Source organism: Mixophyes fleayi, chromosome 3 (assembly GCF_038048845.1).
Source record: "Mixophyes fleayi isolate aMixFle1 chromosome 3, aMixFle1.hap1, whole genome shotgun sequence".
Taxonomy (NCBI): domain Eukaryota; kingdom Metazoa; phylum Chordata; class Amphibia; order Anura; family Limnodynastidae; genus Mixophyes; species Mixophyes fleayi.
Window position 1 is genome coordinate 141,740,848 of NC_134404.1, and position 17,413 is coordinate 141,758,260.

At 38.0% G+C, this 17,413-nt stretch overlaps 1 protein-coding gene across 1 annotated transcript in view; it reads right to left on the reverse strand.

Annotated features, from left to right (window-relative positions):
* CSMD1 (CUB and Sushi multiple domains 1) overlaps positions 1-17,413 on the reverse strand; it is a 1,526,452-nt gene that overhangs the window by 322,429 nt on the left and 1,186,610 nt on the right. Inside the window, exons 22-23 of the mRNA XM_075202483.1 lie at positions 16,715-16,884; positions 12,964-13,120 (exon numbers count right to left, since the gene is read on the reverse strand). Of these exons, the coding sequence (XP_075058584.1) occupies positions 12,964-13,120; positions 16,715-16,884 (327 nt within the window). The remainder of the gene's footprint in view (positions 1-12,963; positions 13,121-16,714; positions 16,885-17,413) is intronic.

The window sequence follows — 17,413 nt, forward strand, 5'->3', positions numbered from 1 at the left end:
TGCAGGTAGCGGGTCTGTTTGTTGTGCCATGGCTGGGGTTCGGATCGTCTGAGACTATATGTAGTAGCTGGAGCTGGATTGTCTAGAACTGAAGTGAGTGTTTTGTTATAGAGAGAGACAGCCTGATTAGGACAAGACAATGCAGTCATTCCTTTTTGCTAAACCCTTATTTTATCATTATTGTTCACTTTTATATGGGAGATAAATAGCGATGGAGTATACCTTACTTAATTTCATATATGGTTAAAATATGCATTATATATAATACATACATTGTGACACATGTAACTGGGGATATTCCAGGGAGAGCGGTTTCCACTGGTTTTGATCTTTATTGACTATGCTTTGTGCCCACCTCTCCTCCAACCTGGGGATTTGGGTAACAAAAGGTCTAAAATGTATAATGATTACAGTCCACACTATAATAGAAGAGAGGCACAGCAATGTTGGTGACAAATTAACCACTTATTTCCTTACATGCGCTAATGACAAGTTCAGGTAATATTATCTTTATGGGCCACTCAGCGCATTGTTAAAAAAACACCAGTTGAGATGAGACAATGCACTGCCTGGGTATTTTTACACTAGTGCAGATTTTGTTTCCTTAACAGTCAGTGCATTGTGAAAATCATTATTATCAGTATTATTAGTATTACATTTATTTATATAGCATGAGCATTTGCCATTGCGCTTTACAATTGGGAACAAACATAGTAATAACATGAGACTAGATATAAACAGACAGACAGTCAAGGGGTCCCTGCTTGCAAGCCTTCATCTATAAAACAATTGGAGTTCTATACACGAGGCTAAGTGCTGCATATTGCACATTGTTCCAGCCAAATTGCAAGGGTTAAAAGTACTTTGTGGTGCTCAGTGATCCAGTCACACAGCAATGCTGGTCTGGGAGTCAGAGGGTTCTTTGAGCATACACTTGTAAGTAATTTTGTGTGAAACTATGTACATGGATGGTAATTAGGCACAGTAGCCTGTGGAACTTAAAAAGGTAGTTTGGGAATTTGATAAGCTTGCCTGATGAGTCGAGTTTTCAGGAAACTTTTGATGTTTTAGAGGCTAGAGGAAAGTCTTGCTGAAGAAGTGCATCCACTGAGTGGGTGCAGCCTGTGCAATGTTCTGTATGAGTGGGAGCAGGTGATGAGTGCCAGTAAGATATGTAGATCTTGTGCAGAGCAGAGGTGTCAAGTTTGGAGATATTTTGAAGTAAGTGAATAGATGTATGTTGCTCCAGTATTTTGTATTTTATATTTGATTCGGGAAAATATAGGCACCCAATGTAGGGACTGACAGAGCAGAACAGCAGAAGAACGTTTTGCTAGGGAAATCAGGCTAGCCTCTGCTTTCAAATTAAGTTGTAGGGGCTAAAGTCTAGTTAGGGGATGACCAGCTAGGAGGTGATTACATTAGTCAATACATGAAAATATGAGTGCATGAATTCAAGTTTTTGCAATGTCTTGTGAGGGAAACATATTCTCTGGAAATATATCTTAGATGTATGTGGATACAGAATTTGGCTCCAAATTGGATGCCAGTTGAGATAACAAGCAATGCAGGTATAAGTGTACAATGGAAAAACACAAGTAAACAAATCTATTGGACTCCAATAGATTTTGAATTACTATAGAGTGAACTAATTAAATAATTTGACAAATTCTGGGGGAATCTGAACCAATTTGCAAATTTCAGAATCAGCTAAATCAATGTCCATCTCTACTGAGTGGGATAAAATTTAAAAGCAAAGTGCAATAATCACTATAGGACATGTTAAAGGGTTCAGGCACTTGACAACACCCCCACCCCCCAAAACAAACAAATAGAACTTACAGACTGATTCAATTCAAATATCCACCAGACAGGCAATCTACATTAAGCTACATGAGATATTATATCTTCTTATCACAGTTACAATGACATAGTAAAACACTGAACGGTACAATAAAACTATTCTCAATAAAAGTTATATTAATGTCCATTAGTCTATATGACCTTGGAATCTTTATATTCAGGTTTCCAGCAGTATAAATGTGTACTAAGAGGCAGTATAATGAAAAGTGTACCTTGTAAAATATTAAGGATATGTCTGCCCTTGAATACCCTCATTAACATGAAAGAATACAATTCCAAGATATTATAAAGACAAGATGCAATATGTATTTAATGTCACTTCTAAGGTTAATCAAAGATTGCCATCAGTGCAACCCAGCAGTGTTACACCACAGACCCAAACAACAACTTTCTCTACAAATTCTGCCTGCTGTTTAGAGGACAGTAAAAATAGGACCAGCTGTGAAACTGCCTAGGGCTACATCTTCCTCATTCATGAGAGCAGCAGGAATCTCTGCAAGTCTGGTTTTAATTGAGAAGAATAAGTCTCAATGATACTCTGATGGATTTCTAAAACCTTTTTTTTATCCTGCCACTGTGTATAAAAAAGTGAATCCTACCTTTTTATCCACCTCTATCTACAGAAAAGTAGAAATAACATGTAAAACGAACATCCTAGCATAATAATTTTGACAGAAAGCCTCACAAATGGAAATACAGTTCTTACATTGATTACATAAGAATATTTGTAAGTTCCTCATTAATTTTGGTACATAGCGAAATGAGATAACATATAGATGGATAATGGGTTTTAAATGTGTGTATATTACAAAGAAAGAAATGAAAAAGAAGTCAAACATAACATGAATGGACAGGGCTGTAAAGATAGTTGGAAAATTATTTACTAGTGCTGATATCAGGTAACTTTATAGGACTAATAAACAAGTTAATCCAGTAAAAAAAGGTATAATGTCATGTTGACAAATAGAATTTGCATTGAACCACAAAATGTGCACTGAACAACAGGAACCAATCAGCATTCTGATCTGTCTAGTAGACAATGAAAGCAAATGTGTAATTTGTTGCTATGGTCTTACACAAAATGACCTAATTGCCATGTTTGTAAATGTGCCTTTTCAGGGCTGGTGCTACCATTAGGTGAATCTAGTAGGTCGCCTTGTGTGCCAGTGATTAGGGGGTGCCTAAAACCACTAAAATACATTTGCATAGCGTAAAATACAGATTTTACTACTGTGCCCACAAAAAGGCCTTACATTTGAGTCTGTATGCAGAGTCAGTTGCATCTTGTGTATACATCTCCTTAAGCTTATAGAGGCGGATTTGGGGAGGCAAGGGGCATGCAAGCATAGGCAAAGAACAATAAGAGTGTTTTCAAGGAAATGCAACCAATGTAGACCTGGAAGCAAATGCAGATACACTTGTCAGGGAACATATTTGTTGCAGGAGCTCTACCCCTGGTGTAACTGATAAGGATAACAAACAGCTGAGATGTGTCCAACTCTGCATACTATGCAGAATGTGTCTTTTTTTCAGGTGCAAGTTGCGCCTGCATTTTAGTCAGAGATTGCGCCCAACTCTATATAAGTCTCTGAAAGGGTAACATAATGTCACTCATCCAGTGTATTTGACGCCCCCATGGAGCCACACATGAAGTGCAGGCAGATGACATGGAGGAGAAGCATCTGGCAGCTTCTTACCTATGAAGCTGTCAGCTGCTGATTCTCATTGTCAGTAATGGGCTGGGAGAGTGGTGCTGAGCTATGAAGTCACTGCCCAATGCAATACTCCCAGATTGAAGAAACCAAGAGCTGTCAACCCCCCCCCCACCCACTCCTTCTGGTTTGAGAAGGTGAGAAATGTTAGTATTTGAGGAGCGCTACGTTCCGTCCCCTATCTCCCTCTCCATGGTAACCACTGTAATTCCCGGTGGTCTAAGAGGAAAAGGAACTGGGGCAGGACATCTCTGTCCAGAATGCGCTACTGCATGCGTGGGGTCCGCAAACCAGAAGTTCGGCTTTGCACCACTACTCCATTAGACCAGTGAAGTGAATAGACACAGCACTTGCCAGCTGCGTACCTAGTATATTCAAAGACCTCAAAAATCCTCTAGTGTCCGACCGAAACCTCTCCCTTCTCTATATATAATTAGGAGAGTCTGCCCACAAGTAGTTCCTGCACGGACGTGCAGAGGTGTTAAGATACTGAGTGCATTACCAACCTGCCTGCATCTGCATATCTACAAGCCTGTATATACAAATGTATAAGTGTAACTGCATATTACTGTTTTACTGTTTGCCTGCTGCACTACAAGTTACAAACCAACTGTGAGTACCTGCATATATCTACTGTTGTTATCAAGTTCAATAAACAGCAACCTGTTTAAGTTCAAAAGCATTGTGGCTTCACATTCACATTAACACTGCTGACACCTTTAATAACGTCCAAAGATATAACCAAAAAGAAGCAGAGAATGGTGGGGCCAATAGTGGTGGTGCACCACCTAGAATGCTTCTCTGGCCCTGGCTCTGCTGAGAGACTCACAAAAGGATTACAGACTGGAAGTCTGATTTTCGTAGGGAAAAAGACAAGACAAAAGTACAAGCTTTATTTTAAGATATTTTAAGTTTTGATGTGTTCCTGAAACTTCTGCACAAAAAAGTCTATGTAAGTAAATTTGTATTTTAGGTTTAGTGGTCTTTGATTATTCCAAATTCATGTAATGTACATTTATGTGGCAAGTACACTAAAAACTTCCTGCAGAACTGATGAATCTGTCACACCATATTTTTTATAGTTTAATTTTTCTTACTATCAAACCATTTATGAACGCTCCTTCTGGACAGGCTCTGAATTGTTGTTTATAAAAAGCAATATAAATGTTATGAGCTGCGGCAGTGCCAAACTGCCGTGACTCACCAACCAGCCGCTTCCCAGGCATCGTCATGACCATCACGTCCCTTCCGATGATGTCATCCCGACCGTCTCTGTGGCAATGGTCAGGATGCCAGGTTAGTGTGCAACGCCGCGTCCCATCATGAGACAGCAGCCGAGTGCTTGCGCAGATTAGATTATTATTAGCCCATGGGGGCTTTTTCTCATTAATTAGGCTGCCGCTGGTTTATGACCAGGGCATGCCCCTGGGCTGCCATTGGTCTCTTCCTGTATGTAAGGCAAAGAGAGCTTAGCCTCCCTGCTGCTTATAGCATCCAGTTCCTGCTCCTGTCTGTTTTGCTGAATCGTTGAAATTATTTATTGGTCATGACCCTTGGCTTGTTATCTGGACTTTTATTGTATGCTGATTGCCTTGACCTCTGCCTTGTTACCCGGATACTCTTGCTTGCTGCCAGCTCTGACCTCTTGCTGTACCTGACCACGCTATCAGCTTCAGAGCCTCGCCTTGTTTCTGACCATCACTATCTCCTGTCACAGCCACCTAATTCTGTGCTGCAGTGCTATCCATAAGCTTACACTACACTAGAGTTTAAGGCCTAGGGACATTAGCGTACCTGTAAGCGCAACTTCCTCTACAGGAAAGGTGGCTGCTTGGGCAGCACAGTGTGCCTTAGAGGTTAGCACTTCTGCCTCACAGCACTGGGGTCATGAGTTCGATTCCCGACCATGGCCTTATCTGTGTGGAGCTTGTATGTAATGGGTTTGATTATTGAAGTACAAAATGTATATGGTATTTCAGGGGTCACTGACAGCATCTGGTACAGAAACTGTAGTGGAAAGGCAATGTAATAAGACCTCCTGGTGTCTTTAAACCTATGTAGCCATAACTATGGGTGGCAGCAAGGGTACGGATGTTTCTTCTTAAGTTACTTCTTCAAGTGTCCTTCATTTTTTTAAATATAATAAAATAATTTTATTTTAATAGATTAAAGGCTGAAAAAAACAAATAGCATTAATGAACTTATCAGACTGCAGCTATACAGTAGATAGCTCTGAATTACTGAGTTTTCACTGCTTTGAATGCCTCTCTCTCATGTACTTACTGTATTATAATAAGGAAAACAACTAAACAGTTCAAACAGTTAAGGATAAGAAATTCTTAGGATTACATTTTTTAATTACATCAAAGGATGGAATGAGGAGTCTTATAGCAGTTGGATGCCAGCTGAACACCATGGAGACAGACGTTCCAACAGTTACACAGTGTAACTGCAGCTTTATAGCAGCGCTTATTAAGGAGTAGCAACCTCGTTAATTAAATCAGTACACCTGGTTCTGAAAAATTAGCTTTGTGGTTTTCTATACACAGTCAAATCTAGCATAAACTGAACTATTGAGTAAGTGTCTGTCCTTGTTTCGAGTTGTTAAATTTTTAATTATAGGAATTTTTATTATAGGCATATTGGGGCTGATGCAGAGTGGAAAGTAATTTAGTTTGGGTAACATCTCTTGCATGAAAACACTCTGCAGATGCCCAGAAAGTGGGCGCACGCATATGTGTCTATGCAGACCAGCGATTCTGGCCCTTATAGCGACCTGTGCTGAAGGGGCAGGTGGAGGGCTAGGAATGTTGAATGAGTACATTAAAGGTGTCTTTACACAAATGTTTTGTAAAAGTTTTGTTGAATGAAACACGTCAGCTAGGAGGTTCTTGATGCCCCTCTTCGGATCTGAAAGACTGTTTTGCTTATTCTGTGATAGGGTGGCTAAGTGGTTAGCACTTCTGCCTTACAGCACTGGGGTCATGAGTTCAATTCCCGACATTGGCCTTATCTGTGAGGAGTTTGTGTGTTCTCCCCGTGTTTGTGTGGGTTTCCTCTGGGTGCTCTGGTTTCCTCCCACACTCCAAAAACATACTGGTAGGTTAATTGGCTGCTAACAAATTGACCCTAGTCTGTGTGTATGTGTGTGTGTGTGTGTGTGTGTTAGGGAATTTAGACTGTAAGCCCCAATAGGACAGGGACTGTTGTGAGTGAGTTCTCTGTACAGCGCTGCAGAATTGGTGGTGCTATATAAATAAACGGCAATAATAATAATAATAATAATAACTTTGCAGGCCCTTGGAAATCTATTGTTGCTTCCACCCGGACTGCATACTGTGGTGCGCACCACTCGTAATTGGACCAATTAACACCGGAGAGCTGCAGAACACAGATGAATAAGTGGAGGTCGTAAGTGATCTAAGCTATACTACATCGTTACATATCCACTGTTTCTTTCACATTGGGCCCGCTTATCTGGAGACTGTGTTTATTGTTATATGCCTTTCTTTCATCAGTGACTCTCAAATAATTGCACGCACTGGGATTTCTATTCCCTAATTGAGAGACATTAGTTTCTTTATCATTGCAAAGGTCTGTATCCGTATTTTGGTGAATGTCAAAACAAATGGATTGCTCCACGTTTAAATATCTTTCAAGCAGAATTTTATAGTCCTACACTATGCTTTGTTTATAAAGAGGAAGATTGTTTATATATATTTATTATACTCTAAAAAAATAATTATATTCATTATTGCACATTATTGACCCCAGATTTTGGTCATATTTTTGGGATGAGGAATGTCTCTATATTTTTTATTGTCTGTATTTGTTTTTAGTAAGATAGGAAGAAATCATTGACCTATTCAACATATTTAAATAAAACCTTGTATTGTTTATACACCGCAGTTTGTGTTCAGTGACTTACTCTGCCATATGTATGTGGTTGACAAATTATTACAAGGGTTTAGAGCGCTTTCAATTTTATTGCAAGTTTGTGGCTTCTTTACACAAATGTGACTAATTCAAACATGCAGAAATACCCATATACGCCTGTTAGAAGCCATTTCTTCTGCACCTGCTATAGGGCAGGTACAAATACTCGTTGATGACAATGACTTGGTGCAAACCAGGCACATTTTCTCAGGGCCGGATTAACGGAATGGAGGCCCCTGGGCTAAGGGGGCCCCCATTCCCCCGTGAGGCCCCCCCGTTAGCAGACTGGCCCCCCTGTTAGCCGACCCCCCCCAAGCGCTTACCTTCTCCTGTCACTGCAGTCCTCCTTCCGCGGCGCGATGTAAGCTGCTTACTGAGGAGATCTTGTGACACTCTCGCGAGATCTCCTCAGTAAGGAGATTACTGAGCGCCGGAGAAGGAGGACTGCAGTGACAGAGCTCAGCATTGATCGGGCCGGGGGCGCCCCCGCCCCTGTCCCGCTCAATAATTCTGCTGAGTTCTGTCAAGGGCCCCCTGGATGCCCGAGGCCCCTGGGCTGTAGCCCAGTTAAACCTCGGGTTAATTTGCTCTACACCTTGATATGTGTTTGGCTCTGCATATAAGCAGAAATATAATATCTTTCTGTACTCTTTCATTTAAAGTTATTTACTTCTATTTTGTGACCAAATCTGCATCAGCCCCCTTGTATGTTAAAGACTGAAACCTAATTTCTAAAATTTTAAATAGTGTTTTTTTATTAGAAAAATTCTAAGCATTAAATGCTTTAGATAATAATGTAAGGAGTATTAAACTCCCAAAATTGAAATTCTCAGATATGAACCATGGAGGTAAAATACATTATTATTTCCTTCCAAGTCAATTACAGACAGATGAAGATTCTCCCACATGTTTAGACTAGTGTTCTAATGGAATCGGATATGGGTAAAGAAGCTGAGAGACCACTCATTCTAGTTACTGTCCCACTCTATGATTCCACTGATCTACACAGTACATTTCTACAATGCAAGTCTATCAAGGTGTCAGTTACTGTCAGCTGTGTTAGTAAAATATGGTGGACTTCTTTTGTTGAAAATAAACACTCCATATTTGTTACGGAGCTCAGTCATTCCCAATGTTTCATATACATTATTGTCAAATAGAGGCTTTAGTTGCTCTTTAAAAATGTATTTGGACAATGGAGTAATTTTGGTAACAAGCTTCATAGGCCACTATCACAAATAATCACTTGCAGCATTTTGCAGATGGGAGTATTTTACTAAACAGTGATGTCAGAAATAAAATGAGCTATGTATCAAAACGTTTTTTATAAAAGCATTATAAGGTGGAACGTTTAAAGCATTGGATCAATGGTAGCTACACTAATCAGTACAGGGCTGGTTACTTTTAGTACAGAGTGGGGGAGGAAACTATTAAGCCATGTGAACTGTTGTTGTTGCTGAGGGCCAATAACTGATATTGTAACTACTTATTTTTTGCAGCACAGTGAAAACCAATAATAATTTGCACCACTCTGCAAATCCCTACACTGACTCCCTATTTCGTACAGAAAAAAATTCAGGCTACTCACCTTCACCTTTAACCGCCTCACCAGCTTTTACCCACCCTACATCACTAGCCTTGTCACAAGATACACTCCTTCTCGCCTCATCTATCTGCATTTGACATATGCCCCTCCTCCTACCTCTCATTCTTGCCTCAGATTCTTTTTCTCACTTTGGAACTCTCTACTCTGCCTAATAACACTCTGCCACAACCCTAAATCTCACAAACGCTATCACATAACCCACCTCTTCACTACAGCTTATCCTACCCCCAACTGATACTACTCCCTCTGCGCTACCAGAAACAGTCCCATGTCATCTACAAGTCCTGTCAGCATTGCCCTCTCCCTAAAGACTGCCCTCTCTAACTTCTAAGTCTCATGTCTTCATCAACCTCACATTTACTTTTTCTGTTATGTGCCATTTTGTATTGTGCATGATTATTAACTCTATCCTTCTGGCACCGCAATTTTGTGGCACCTTACAAATAAACGATGATGATTAAACCATTAATAGAGAGGGAGAAATGTTTCAGTGATAATAACTGCAGCATTGCAATATGTGTTATTCATTTTCATTTTCATAATACAGCTGTAAAAATGAGACTGATTGTACATTTGTTTCACACAAAATAGGAACCCTTATTAAAAATATATGTTAATGGGTCTACACTAAGCAGAGTTTTTACTACAGTGACTCTTTACTTATTAGTGTAAGAAAACAATAATATCTTCACCATTTTTTATCACTACATTGTTTCAAGCAGGAAGAATAAAAGAAAAATGAAATTTGAAAATGCTAAAATGCTGCATACCTGTGTAGTAGAAACATTGGAAAAATGCTACATTTATTGCATAAATAAGTGAAGCAATGAATAGGAAAGTACATGACCAGTGACTCCAGCATACAGTCTAACAGTTCAGTCAGTATTCTCTTTGTAGCCAGAAGACATTGGCACAGCAGGACGGTCCATGGGGAACAGAAAATCTTCACTAAGATTTTGCTTTACTTTCCCCTCATGCTGCTATTCCAAATGTCTGCATGAATGAATGAATTACAATTCTTATATACATTTGTATTGCACAGCACTGCAATAGACCCTGTGGATTTTTAAATGACTGTAGCAGTTCTGAGAGACTCAAACAATACATTGTTAGATTCAGCTTTTTAAATTCTACTTAGTTGCTTAAATCTTTCCAGTTCAAAAATAGGAAACGGTAGTATTTCTTAGAGTTAGTTTGTCATGTGTTCCAGCTAGTAAACCTGTAGTTACAACCCATCGATCTTGGCTAAGAGTTTTGGAAAGTAGTTTTGAAAGAACTAGAGTATAAAGGAGAGCTATCACAAAACCAATGTTTCATCTAAGCTGAATAATTCTGGAAGTCAAAGAATTAAAGTCAACTAATTGTGAACGCCTTTCTGAAGAGCTGCAATGTGAATATGCTGTTCAGAACAACCCTGCACATTGGATTTTTATTCTTAACATTATCATTTCCAGTTCACGCAGCTTGGTGGGAGCAAATCAGAAAATGAAGTTTTTAAGCATTTATTAACATAGATGTGCAGAGATATTTTCTCAGCTGGTAACTGAAACATCACCCAGATATCGAATACAATGTCTTCTTTTGACAGTTTATCATGCAAAATGATAAATACATTCCTAGCAACCTACTAAGTATTACCTTTTGAACAAAAACAGATAATCAGACATACACTTGTTGTAGAAACAAATAAAGCACTAAAATACATGTATTTATACTAAAAAGAAAGATACTTGCTCTTCCTGCTCTTGGGACTGGCATCAGGACACAGGTAGCAGAAAAAGTTTGTTCCTGAGATTAAAGTCCTTTTTGCCTGTGTTGCTTATTCAGTCTTTTGAAACACTGTCCTTTCACAGGTCCATGAAAAATGCAGATTTTTCTTAAATCCACATTTTAAAAACACACTAGAAGCACATGTGAATGGGTTTATGCAACCATTTAACAAACACTCAATTTGTAATAAGAAAATGGTAAGTGCCTAAATTCTACTTTTACAAGGATGTCTTCACAACCCCACATTTTACATTATATTGCATTGATAAATATGCAAAAAACGTAACATGGGAATGTCTACCTGTCATAACAAAAGAGCATGTGCTAAAATGCGAGTTTTTACATTTATATGTTTGAATCGGCTTATGGTCTCAATCTAACTTAATATTTAAATTGTAGGAGGGGCAGCACGGTGGCTTAGTGGGTAGCAGTTCTGACTCGCAGCACTGGGGTCATGAGTTTGATTCCTGACCATGGCCTTATCTGTGTGGAGTTTGTATGTTATCCCCGTGTTTGTGTGGGTTTCCTCCAGGTGCTCCGGTTTCTTCCCACACACCAAAAATATACTGATAGGTTTATTGGCTGCTATCAAATTGATCCTAGTCTCTCGCTCTCTCTGAGTGTGTCTGTGTGTGTGTTATAGTTATAATTAGCGGAATTGCTTTGTTTCAATTCCTCCTTCAATTTCTCTTGCTGCTTTTCAAAAAGTCTAATTAGGGGAATCACTTGACTCAAGCTAACAGTGTCTGCACTCTCTTCACAGGTGACTACTTCGAGTGGTTTCAGCACCTTGTACAACACGGAAAGTATTCTCCACTGCGCTGGAGTAAAGTACAGTCCCCCTAAATTCTATTCTTCTTGCAGCTGCTGCATTCTCCTACATACTGTTGCAGAATCCCATAAATGACCCTAAGTATTTTAGGCCACAGACAGCATCTCCTGCATGACATTGTCATTTTTTAAAAAGTTCTGTACCACCAAGTTGATCGTGTGAGCAAAACAGGAAATGTGATGGAATTCCCCCCGCTGTAATACTCTAACAATATTGGTGATGTTATCAGAAATCACATATCCTCAGGAGAGTCCAAACAGGATAAGCCATGTTGCAATGACATCCATTATCATTTCAAGCGTGGTCATAGGTATTACTTCTGACCTGCCCCTTGTCTCGTCTCTGATAACCACCTCTCACTCCCACCTTCAAGACTTCTCCCATGCTGCTCCCCACTTATGGAATTCCCTACCATGCTCAATCAGACTTTCCCACAGCCTTCAAATCTTTAGATGCTCTTTGAAAACTTATTTCTTTTTTAGAGGTGACCTTATCCTCGATAACAGTATTCACACTAATGCACCTTCACAACTATCCCAATCTCCACTCTGAGCCACACTCGCTCCTCTTGTTTCAGCTGTGCCCTCTTCCCTTTAGAATGTAAGCTCTGTATTTTGTGGGGTCATGCGTTCAATTCCCAACCATGGCCTTATCTGTGTGGAGTATGTATGTTCTCTCCGTGGGTTTCCTCTGAATACTCCGGTTTCCTCCCACACTCAAAAAAAACATACTAATAGGTTAATTGGCTGCTATTAAAATTGACCCTAGTCTCTCTCTCTATGTCTGTATGTTAGGGAATTTAGACTGTAAGCTCCAATGGGACAGGGACTGTTGTGAGTGGGTTCTCTGCACACCGCTGCGGAATTAGTAGCACTAAATAAATAGCTGCTACTGATGATGATAGGAGGACCAGGGCAGGCTGGACTGTGCTGGTCCCATAGTGGGCTACCTTGGGCTGGGCCACCTGCTATTTTTCTTTAAAATGTTCCTAATAGGCTGCTGAGTCACCCCTGCCCCGGGGCTAAAATTTTCCAGACCTCTACTGAGGAGCATACAGTTTAGAAATAACAATTTTAAACTTAAAGCAGTAATGATTATCACTTGTTAAATATAGACTATCTATCTTTTATAGAACTGCGATAAAATCAACTCAACCAACAAAAAGTAGATATACAATTTGTACAAGGTATATAAGATAAAACAATGTTTTGACGACAAATAAAATACTAGTTAGAGTTACTTACTGCTGTAAGTGAGCTGAAAGCCCAGATCGGTGCCTGATCCATTGGTGTTAAATTCTATCCACAAATGGTTTGAAGTACTGTTGAGTCTTAACTTCATTAACTCGTTTTTTGTGAAAGCTCCTAGGAATCGAGAAGAACTGTCTTTTCCATCATAGACCTAAAAAGAGTAATATAAAATAAAAAAATTAAAGAGGTACACATGGAATGAAAACGCATCTGTATATATATATATATATATATATATATATATATATATATATATATATATATATTCATTTGTGCTGTTCCTGTAGACAGAGAATTATTTTTCACTATAAATGAAGTGTTTCATTTTGGCAGGTTAGGGGAGAGATCCAAACATTTTATTTGCTGTCAAAACGTATACAATCAATTATGTTTTTAAACATGTTAAAGCCTTTTTTTCTAATAAAATTAGTATTTATACCTGCACTCACCCTTTGAGGTTTTATAACCTCCGCCTTTTGATAATCTACTTATGCAACCTCAAAAAAAAAAGATTGGTGACATTTCAATGGAGTGTGCCTTTTCTAAGATCATCAATGAGGGAGAAAAAAGAAATTGTCCACTCTGTTCCCTTCTGTCAGCTTCTATTAAAAGGAAATTGGAAATTTGAAGCTAAGCTGTCATCTTGCATCTTTCACTTGATGTATGAGGCGACTTCAATTTTGGATAAGGTATAAAAAAGAAAGTACCTTATAACATTTTAACAATAAAAGGAGGTAACTATACTATATGGTTGCTGGAAAGCCTTATAAAGATAGTTTGAAGTAACTCACAATATTAACATAATAATAATTTGGGTCTAAATAGTAAATTCAAGAAATCCAATATCTGAGTATTCAGTTACGTGTGTTGGTAAACTATCTAATATATCTGAAATAACTGATGTGTATATTTAATTTGTTTATAAGTGTGTCTGTTATCGCCTGTAGACAAAGTTGTCAAAAAGGTTGGTGTTTCTTTATATTGCATTATTTAGAAGCCAAAGCTTGTGATTGGCTTGCATGTCTCCTAGGTTGCACAAATGTTTGGTACAGATTGCAAATTGATGGATCATGCATTTCGAAGCAAGCATAGTTGGTATACTTTAACATTTGAGACTTCAATTCTATATTAGCATTAATATAGACAGAGTTTTAGAACTGTGGGTTTGGCTATAGCTATTTTATTTAGGGGGACAAAATACTTAATTAAACTTTACTTTGGACACAGCTGAAAGTCAGCAGTAAGCCATTTATATTGTTAGTACATTTTTTATCTTGATTTACTATACAGTATGTAATACATAGAACTGAAAATAAGCAGAATGTACTTTGGTGTTAAGAGCCAATAATTTTATTTGACAGCAATCAACTAGGATTGATTTTAAAGGGACATGACATTCTCTATTATGGAGGCAGCATGTGATTAAATGCGAAGCACAGCTAGCCAATCAAGTGCTATTTTCTTTGCCATAGAACTCCCTGTTCTTTTAAAGTGTGTCCCAGTCACTGTCAGATACTGCAATCAGCTACTAATGCCTAAGTTGATCCAACCTCTTAAAGGTAAAGTATTAAGTACACATGGCACAAGTACTGAATAAAGGGCACTAATTATCAAAGAGAGTTGTAGTCAAATAAAATCTTGTCCTTTCAATAGTTTTGCTCTCAAGGGCAAACTAGACTTCAGCTATGTAAATGTAAAATGTAAATGTAAAAGTGCTACATTGTGAGAATCTCATCTGTAAAATGCAGAGGCAGGAGGTCTACGCAGATGAACTAGCTGTCATTTAAATCAGTGTATTTCCACCTTTTGCTCATAGATGTCAAGTCTTTTGTGTAGTGACAGAAGCAACACTTCACACAGAAAGCAAGTGAAGGGCAAATTGGACTAAACGTACTATAATATACATTGGAAATCATAAAATGTAATTATCAGCTTTTATTGCTATAGTCTTTTAAAAGTAAAGACTAAAATGGTTCACTAACTGTGCTTATTTAAATTGTTAGTTTCATGGAGCAGTAAAAACTATTTTGTCTTAATTCAAAGAGTAATCTTATAAGTTTGGGGATATGTTCAGTTTTCTTGGGTGGAGGTCATCTGCTGAATGGGAGAACTGGGATTATTTTAAGTATCTGCTCCAGCGATTAAGGGGGCATATATTGACAGACCCCCAATACTGTCTGAAGCCACTTCCATCATACTAAAACCACTAATGGAGTAAAAAAAACATATAGAGGAAACAGCCAGGATGAAGAAGTTTATGACAGCACTATATTGGTAGCACGCAATCTGTGCCAGGCACAAGGTAAGACACTCTCAAAAACTTGCAGTGAGCCAAAGCTAACTGATTTACTATAAGCAATCAATAATTGGTAGTTCACTGGGCAGCTACTGAAGGATTTATTATATAAAAGGCAGGAGATGCAAACCATGAAAGCAGAGCAATAGAAGATCAAACAGTTGTGAGTGTCCTAGGAGATAAAAGCCACAATATTTAAACATAAGTCTGATAAAAGGGGTTCCATTCCTAAACATAAAAAGAATGGATGGCCTGGGAAACAGGATGTGCAATAGAGGGATTACCCGAGTGTGTGGAAGGAAACAAACCCGGTGAATATGTAAAGTCTCTTCTAATTATTTCCAATTCTATTGTAGTTGAGTGAGCTTGCAAAATCCTAAAAAAACAGGAGACACCAGGAGCACCCCAAGGCCACTTAATGCTCAGCTCCTCAAATACTGAAGACCGTGATGAAATCCTTATGGACACCCTTGCTAAATGCTCCGTTTGTCTAGATAATGTAACATAAGCATGATACATATTTTTATGTTTTTTTATTTGCAAAGCCAATAAAAAAAAAATATTGTTTAAAAAATGTGCATTGTTCATGACCCTCCTTTCTGTTCTATGGTCTATACATGTTCATTACTTTGTAAGGTGGAAATATTGAAATTGTGTATAATACTGCTAAATAGAGAAAGACACATTTAATAAATGTGCCACCATATTCTTTAAGTATTATACATTTTCTCTGTACTCAACTGTTGTGAATATTCCCACATGTTTTTTTTATATTTACATGCTTGTGTTTTTATTATTTTGTGTATACTGTCGATATAATGTATAGAATGTGGCAGTTTTTATACATTTATAGTTTTCTTAAAAAAATAAATAAAAAAAATTGCCTACTTGCACACTTTCACTGTGTCAGTGGCAATTTAAAGCTACTTGGGCAGTGCTCAAACCACCATCCCTGCTCCACATAATTCTTTTGTAGCTTGATCAACCTCAAACACTCAGGATTTGTTAATATCCATTCTTTGGAAAATACAGCAACCCCTAAGTCAAGCTTATTTTTTTTATTCTTGGGAAGGTATGGGACCCCCTTACATGCCAGAGCTCCAGGTAACTGTCTGTTTTAAAATATGTCACTGCTCCCATTAATAAAATAACTACAGACTCAAGTTACTGTGAACACCGGAGTAGTATTGTCAATTCCTGCTTTTAATAAATTGCCATTATGTTATATATGATAGATGACAATTACACCAAAATAATAAGCTTTTTTTTATCATTCCAAACGTAAATAAAGACTTTTAGATTGCGGTAGTTTTTATTATTATTATTATTATTATTTTTTTACAAAACACATGAATATTTATATTATTTATTTTATAGATTAACTCCTTATTTCATACATTTTCTGAAGAGAAACAATAACATACGCAAAATAATAATTTTTAATTTTACCTTTAGGATGTCTCCATCGTACAGTTGAAAAGTTCTGGCTCTTAGGTGAATTCCCTTTCCAGGTTGAGTCTCTATTCTGTAAATGCACTCATGGTTGTTGTCATAGTTTGCTGGGAAATTTGGAGATAGCAGTGTTCCTTCATTTCCAATAACTGTGGCTCCACATTCAGCTGAAGGCAATGGGTATATTTAAAACAAATGATTAAAAAATGGTGAATTCTCATTGCTCTTAGATGTTAAAAATGTAACAACAAGCACAATGTCAACAACAAATAAATTAAAAAAGCAAAATAAAAACAAAAACTGTTTGAATGTATGTGTTCTAACCTTTGTTCATATTACAAATATAAAATTGAAATAGCCAAAGTCCTAATTTATATCAATTAAGAAACAACAGACTTCATGCAATAACTTGTTCATTAACTGTTTTCAATACAAGCATTATCTCCATCATGATCATCATCATTGGTACATCACATGGAACATTGCAGTCATACCCAGTTTCATTATTTTCTACAGCAGTGCTGTGCTATAACCTGCTCTCACTGGTGTGGTTGGGATTAAACCTAGAATGGCCTCAACACACTAAACTCGGGCGGCTTGTCAAATTAACACTATCCCCCAGTACAGTGTAATCTACAAGAAAACTATATTGGATTACACAAGTCCCCATATCACAGTTTCAATTGCACTTTGGTG